This window comes from Scleropages formosus, chromosome 20 (genome assembly GCF_900964775.1).
Source record: "Scleropages formosus chromosome 20, fSclFor1.1, whole genome shotgun sequence".
NCBI classification, from domain to species: domain Eukaryota; kingdom Metazoa; phylum Chordata; class Actinopteri; order Osteoglossiformes; family Osteoglossidae; genus Scleropages; species Scleropages formosus.
Genome location: NC_041825.1, coordinates 12,741,611 through 12,749,079, shown reverse-complemented (window position 1 = coordinate 12,749,079; position 7,469 = coordinate 12,741,611). Strand labels below are relative to the sequence as shown.

At 43.3% G+C, this 7,469-nt stretch overlaps 1 protein-coding gene across 1 annotated transcript in view; it reads left to right on the top strand.

Annotated features, from left to right (window-relative positions):
* Positions 1–928: 928 nt before the first annotated feature.
* fam20cb (FAM20C golgi associated secretory pathway kinase b) overlaps positions 929–7,469 on the top strand; it is a 42,144-nt gene continuing 35,603 nt past the window's right edge. Inside the window, exons 1-2 of the mRNA XM_018761503.2 lie at positions 929–1,716; positions 2,730–2,905. Of these exons, the coding sequence (XP_018617019.2) occupies positions 1,097–1,716; positions 2,730–2,905 (796 nt within the window). The 5' untranslated portion in view covers positions 929–1,096. The remainder of the gene's footprint in view (positions 1,717–2,729; positions 2,906–7,469) is intronic.

Here is a 7,469-nt window from a genome sequence, read left to right as displayed (position 1 = left end):
TCGCCGTGTGGATGCGCACTCAGCCAATCTGGACCCTGTGACGTTCGCCGAGGCTGGATTTAGACGGGCTCCGTCGCGATATGTAACACACCCACCCAGCTTTAAACGGCGAAAAAAAGCTCGGCTCGGGCCAGCTTCGGGGCGGAAAGGGGAATATCTGCACCTGCTACAGTTTCTCTCTGTTTTAGCACTATTTTTAAGTGTTTCAGAGCGTATACGGGCCGCGTTCAATAGCTGCCCGAGCACATGCAAACGCGCCCCGGTTCGCTCGTTCCGAGGGCTGGATTTTTTTTTCTATTAAAGCAAAGCTTCGCTCAGATTGCGTCTTTATGATCGCACCGCGGTGCGCTCTTTGCGGACGCTGCTGCTGCTCCTCCTTGCCTTCTGTTGGGGGTGGATCGTGTCTTGCACGTCCCGTTGACCCGGTTCCTCTTCTTTTTGAACAAAAAGTGTTGTGTGTTTTTTCTCTTTTTTTTTTTCGTAAGATGCCTTCGCGCAGCTCCGCGGAGATGCGGCTCCTCCAGCACTGCAGCACTCGGCTCCTGAAGACGGACGGCGGCTCACAGCGCCTCGCCTTCCACGGACCTTCCTCCTCTCGCACCCGAGCTCATCTCCACTATTAGCACCGCAGCCTTCTGTACTCTGCTCGATTTTAACCGGACGCTCGCCACATTTTTATATTTATATACAGTCCTCCACCGTGTCTTGAGTTATTTAGGTCAAGAGTTGTGGCGGAGCTGTTTTGGCTTTTTTTTGTTTGTTTGTTTGTTTGTTTTGATCATATTCCACACGTCTTACCTGGCCGCAGCCGATGTGATCATTTTGTTCTCATTTTTCTCCAGCGAATGATTCTTAAAAGCAGGTTTTTTGACGCGCACGGATTCCCAAATATGTGACGGATTATTAATTAGAGTAACGAACAGTGAAACCATCGCTGAGCTCTGCCAATGAAGACCGCAAACGGTGCAGCGCTCGCTCGCCCAAATTCGCCGCCACTTCATTAATAAACACGCTCTGTGATGTAGTGAGCTTCCTCGTCTACCTTGTAATCGTGTCGAGCCGATACCTGCGCTCGATCAGGGCGGCCGCAGCCAAGATGATTCTCTTTCGGAAATTCCGCGTTTTGATCCTCATGGTGTTCCTGGTCGCGTGCACCATGCACATCATGATCGACTTGCTGCCCAAGTTGGAGCGCCGCGCGGCGGGATCGGGCGCCGGAGGCGGCGGCGGCGGCGGCGGCGCCGCGTGCTCGTGCGCGCACGGCCCGAGCGACGAGCCGCAGAGCTGGGGCAAGCAGCGGCTGCGAGCGGCCGCCGAGCCGGGCTGGCCTAACAAGCACACGCTGAGGATCTTGCAGGACTTCAGCAACGAGCCCGGCTCCAACCTCACGTCGCACTCCGTGGAGAAGATCACGGGGCCCGCGGACAGAGCGGAGAGCTTCGGAAAGCGGCACGACTCGCAGTACGCGCACAAGAAGAAAGCGGCGGCGGCGGCGGCGGCGGAGACGGACGGGGGCGAGGAAACGGGCAAGAGGCACTTGGTGGAGGATTCGAGAGGCAGGAGCGCGCCGGCCGGGGCGTCCCCGTCCAAACTGGCGTCGCTCTTCGAGGAGCCGCTGTACAGGACGAGGCTGCCGCCGCTCACGGACGACGACACGCTGTTCAACGTGAACGCGGATATCAGGTTCAGCCCGAAGGCGGCCGATGATCCCGACTGGTGAGGACGAGCCGCTTGACAAACGGATCCAAGACACACACACGCAAAAAACGGGGCTCTTGTCCTGCCTGGCACTACTACTGAAATTAACGAGCACTAAATAGCGTACGAAAAGTAGCCGGTACGTGCTGATCAGGGTTACAGTGGTCTGTTTCTGGAATACACGTAAATAAGGCTTATTATAAGCAGAAGTTACTAAAAAAAGAAAAAAACTTATTGAAATGTCCTTATTCTGTTGTTTCTTGAGGGGAGCATTTAAATGTAATGCTAATGATTTGTCACCGATAATAAGATAGCGGGGGGGGCTTAATTTCTCCCTGTCCCGTTACATTCTATATGTAGATATTGCAAATATATATATATTTCTATAAAATCGCGTGTAACACTACATATACATTTTTATAATCAATTTACAATCTTATAGTTTCAGTCGTAAATAAGTTTATCAAATTGTTCTCATGCAGTGGCCACAAGATAACCCCCCCTTCCTCTTATTATTCTTATCCTTGGTTAGTGTCTATTATTAATGTTGCGGATCCCTGTCAGTGGCACTAAAGGTGTGTTTTGAAAGCAGGTGAAGAAACACTTGAACGTGTGAAGGTGCTCCTGTAATGCCTCTGTTTTTAGCCTATATTTAGGGTCACTCAGCACTCACATTTGGACAAGCCTGTTCAAACCAATTATGGTATTAATGTGAGTTTAAAGGAGTCAACATGTTTCACTTTGTTGGTGTATCTGACATGTCATTTGACCATTTGATAAGCTCGATATGTAATGGGGGACAGTGCCGTTTCACTGGCGACCAGCCTGCTCGAAGGGACGCAGCAGGTTCCTCCTCAGTGCCAGTCCTGCGCCTTCAAGGAAAGAGATGTCCCACCGTTAACCCAGGATTTCATGAAATCTCCGAGATGACTGGCTTGTCACCTCATCTGGTTGTGTTTCTGATATTCTCATCTTTGATCTATCTGCATTCAGAATCTCTTGCTGGTCCTTTTTTTTTCTTACCCCCCCAGGCACAATGAAGGGAACAAAGAGGAGTTTAATCCGACCGGAGAGACCTCTGCGGACACCTATCCAAACTGGCTCAGGTTCCACATTGGGATTAATCGCTACGAACTCTACTCGAGACACAGCCCAGTTATGGACGCGCTGCTGAAGGATCTCGTCACTCAGAAAATTACCAGCGTTGGTAAGCCTTCCACTTTGTGTCAACAGAATGGTGAATTGCAAGCCTCGTGATGTTAGTGTTGCTTATACTGTATCTGTGCAAATATTTGCAGAAGTGTCTTGCCTACCTGAAGACATAGCATTTGTCCACATAAGGGGCCGCTTCAGCACGAGAGGGTAGCATTTATTTGCATATTTAGCCGACACTTGTCCAAAGCAAGTTCCAGTAAACTCTATAGTGTTATCGCACTACACCTTATTCAGCAAGGTGACTTACACTGCTAGATACACTACTGACAATGGGTCACTCAGCCATGCATCAGTGGAACACACTCTCTCCGTCACTCACACACTATGGGTGAACCTGAACAGCACATCTTTGGACCGTGGGAGGAAACCCAGATGGACAGAGGGAGAACATGCAAACTCAAATCCCATCGAACCCATGTCCTCTCGCACCGCCCAGGCGCTGTGAGACAGCAGCGCTACTCTCTGTGCCACCGTGCCACCCTAAAAGTAGCACTAGCAACACTAGCAGAAATGAAAATGCTTGGCACTTTAACACAAATGAAAGTAAAAACAAACTGAGTCGTTTGTTTCGCCGTACTTCACATGAATGCTGTGTTCATAAAGGTTCACGCAGTTAAATGACTTGGATACACTTGTAACTTACAGGGATATAACAGGTTTCTAAGTCAATATCAGCTTTGAAATATTCACCCTGAATATGTAATCGTTCTTTGATCTGGGCCACCTATGTTTTCTGAAGGTTTTCCACAAAATACTAAAATAAATATTTGACATCAGAGAAGTGACAGATGTTGCTTGTGTCATAAAATGAATTAGAAATTGATTTTGGGTGTAATGCTATTTGTGTCGCATATCAGTACATTGTGTTGCCTGTGTCGTGTGGTTGGTTTATTTTAATGTTCAAGCTGTACAAAGGAAGCTCTTGGATGAGATCAAGACAAAGTTGTAAAATAACTTGTTGGGTTCTGTTAAGAAAAAGGAGGGAGGGATGCAAACAGATGAGTAGAAACTCATTTTGCAGTTGCATAATGTAGTCTCCTCAAGGTCGTTATATATTGTTCTTAAACTTCATGAATGCCACTGGAAACCTCTCATATGTTTTAACAGCTCTTAAGAGCACTATGATTTTGAGTGGAAGACCATTCAGATATTTTAGTTTATTTGATGCTCACTTGTGACTTGTACATTTGAAAATATTTATACCTTTAAAATGCCACTTTGACTGATAATGTAATTGAAAATAGGTGTAAACTGTTTAGGGAAAACCATGAAGCTGGTATTTCTGGATTTTCTAGTACCTCTCAAAGTTAGAATTTAATGCATTAGAGTACTTTATACCTACATTGCATATTTCATATATCACTTAAAGCTTTTACTTTTTTTCTATTCCTCAACTCATTATAAATGTAACTGGACTTTAGGGCTGGATGCAAATCTTGGGAGCAGCTCCATAAGACACATAGCTGTCTACAAAAAAAATTGATCCTGCTTAGTGTTGTCTTCCCATCAACCTGTCACACATCAACTGCAGTTATAATTGCTTCAGTTCTCAACCACCTACAGTTTTGATACTTCTTTCTCCAAGACTAGAGGATGCAAAGACCTTCATAGCAGTTTGATGATAAATCGAGATGATAGGAGAAAATTTGTCCGTTACTTAAATGTGGTTATCTGGCTTGAGATGTACACATACACAATATGATGCTTTAATGTGCTGTTGCATATTTTTATTTTTTTGAAAATGGATCAGCTGCTACCTTCAGATCCGAAGGATGACAGTTTGAATCTCACCTATTGCTGTAGTACCCTTGAGCAAGGTACTTATCCTAAATTGCCCCACTAAAATTACCCAGCTGTATAAATGGCCAAATACTTGTAGGTTGCTTAATGTTGTACGGTGCTTTGGGGGAAAAATGTCAGCTAAATGAGTAAATTTAATGTAAGCATTAGCTCCGCAAACCCATTTAAACACAGTCCATCAGTGCAAGCCATTCATTTTAGTCTCTCTGTTTGAAAGATAACTGTTCGTTTGTGCCCTATTTTCCAGATTATGCAACAGAACACTGTCCACAAATCTACTTCCATTATCTTTAAATACACCATTTGTAAGCTTCTGAAAAATCTAAATGCTACTACTAACTACACTGCAATATTCTGGAACCTGTCCATTTCAGACGAGATTCATGTTATAACCTGGATATATGTACGAGTACAAAGTATGACTAGGTGAATTTTGAAATGTGCTCGTTAGGGATTGACTGTGTTGAGCAATGAGTTGTACTGACCTAACCTTCTCAGTCAATAACTTGCATGACATTTCATAAAAACAAAGATCATATGTTTATTTTTCTGATAGCATTTATGCAACACATTCCTTTCCTGCATTGTGGATATTGAGGAAGTGAGGGTAAATATTGATTTGCTGTCATTATTTTTAGCTGCAATATATGTATTGCAACCTATAGTTTTTTCTTTTTTTTTTTTATTTAAAAAAAAAAAAAAAAAAAAAATCTTTCCAAGGTCATCACAGTAAAACATTCTCACTATTTACAAGGGATGTGGCCCAGTCAACAAGAGTTTAAATCATCACTGTCTGATTTTTTTAACTTTAATAGTGCTGCATTCTAACAGCAAGTCCTTTTCGTGCTTTTGCTGTCCCTTTGGGGACGGACATTGTCGGAAGTGTTGTTACCATTTTCATACAGCCGTAAAGCCACGGTTATATTTAACTGGGCCCAGTGTCTTATTTTCAAGATTTTTCATTCTCTTCAGCCCTGTTGCTTTTATTGTTAGTGAGTTACGAAACGTTATTGTTCCTGTTTTTGAAGAATTGTGTGCCGAGTGATTTAGGCCTTGTTTTAGTTTTAGCATAGTACAGTATGTGTGAAAATTTGGAACATACTGAAATTGGTATAATGTGTGAACCGTTAAGTGTAAAGATGTGAAACCAATTTACTCATTCCACTTGCCTCATTGAATAACTGCAATTTCCATTAGCTTTGCATGGCATATTGGATTTTCTGTTAATTTTCATATTAGCAAAATTACTTCTCATGAACCATTGAGCGAGTTTGCCCTGTTAAGTCTGTTCAAATCAAGTTTCTTGTCTTTAGTTTGATGACAGATCTTGTCATTTATCGACATCGGTGTTGAACATTTTGGACATGTTAAGGTCAAATATACTAATTTTGTGAGATGCCGGAAGTTACGTTGCCAGCATCAAGTGCCTGAAAGCGAAGAGCATACATTGGATTTGGCTGATTTATGATGCCTTTTTCCCCCTCCCTCTTTCATAAGTTGTTACTGGTTGTAGCAGCTGTTTGCCAACATGTGAGGTGTCACCACTGGTCTATATGAGTTTCCTCCAAGAGCACTTCAGAAGAAGGAAACTCATTCCCTTGGTCTCTGAAGTGCATACCAGGTACACATGAGATGTAAAATTAATACACGAAGATATATTTAATGTCCAAGATTCAAATTTCCTGTTGTTTTTTTTCCTCCCTTCATCTGTCACACAAAATGAGGGGAAAAAATTCTTATAGGAAAAAATGTATCATGCAACCTAATTACAGTCAGTTTGAATCTCACTTCTGCTCCAGTACCCTTGAGCAGTATACTGATTCTGGACTAATAGTGTAAAAATGCCTTGTTGCATGAATGGTAGGTTCTGTAAGTTTCTTTGCAGAGAATTGGGTGAGGTGGTGACATGTTGTAATGGTATACTATGTATTTATTGTTCTTAGACCTGTAAACCATTGTACTCACAACTATAGATGGCAAAACCACACCGAGGTGCATAGAGGTTGAAGCCCATCTGGTGGGAAGATATCTCAGTGGTTTCAATACAGGTCCGTTGTAGGATGTTTCAAGCGTCTGGATTTCAGATGAATTTGCATTACTTTGTCTTAACCCATCCACTGGCTGTGTGAATTGCGCAAAATGTGGAACTTGGCTTTGCCTACTAATCTTTCTCTGAGATTTTCACATTGTCTTGTACATTCATGGCACATGGAGGTAGTTACAAGAGCTATTTTTAGAAATTGTCAGTTAGAAGATGGACTGTAGTGTTAAGTTTCCCATTTCTGTTCTCAGTGGACAAACTTTACAATAAATGTCTGTGGGTTTCTGGGTTGAAGTTCGTAATATTGTATTGTACTTTTTGAAATTGTTTGGAGGATAGGGATGCAGGCAGGTGTGGGGGAGGGGGGTAAGATGGTGTTGATTGTTTCTGGGAGATTTGCTGTTGGTTGCTTGGTAAGCATTCGTGTGGGTTTTATGCTTGACAGGACCTGAGATTGGCAGCCAGTCAACGGCTCTAAACAAGGATGAAATATGAGAAGTTTCATACAAGTCAATGTATAGCATTCTAGATGAGCTGCATCAGCACCAGTGGTCCAGATGTGGGCGGACAGGCTTGTGTCATACAGGATGCTGCTCTTAGTTCGTGTCTCCATATTTTGGATCGTAATGAAATACCTTTAGGTCTTGGTTGTTGTTTAATCCAAATGGAAAATGCAACCCATTTCTCTTCATTTGAAGGGGCCGACCACAGGAAA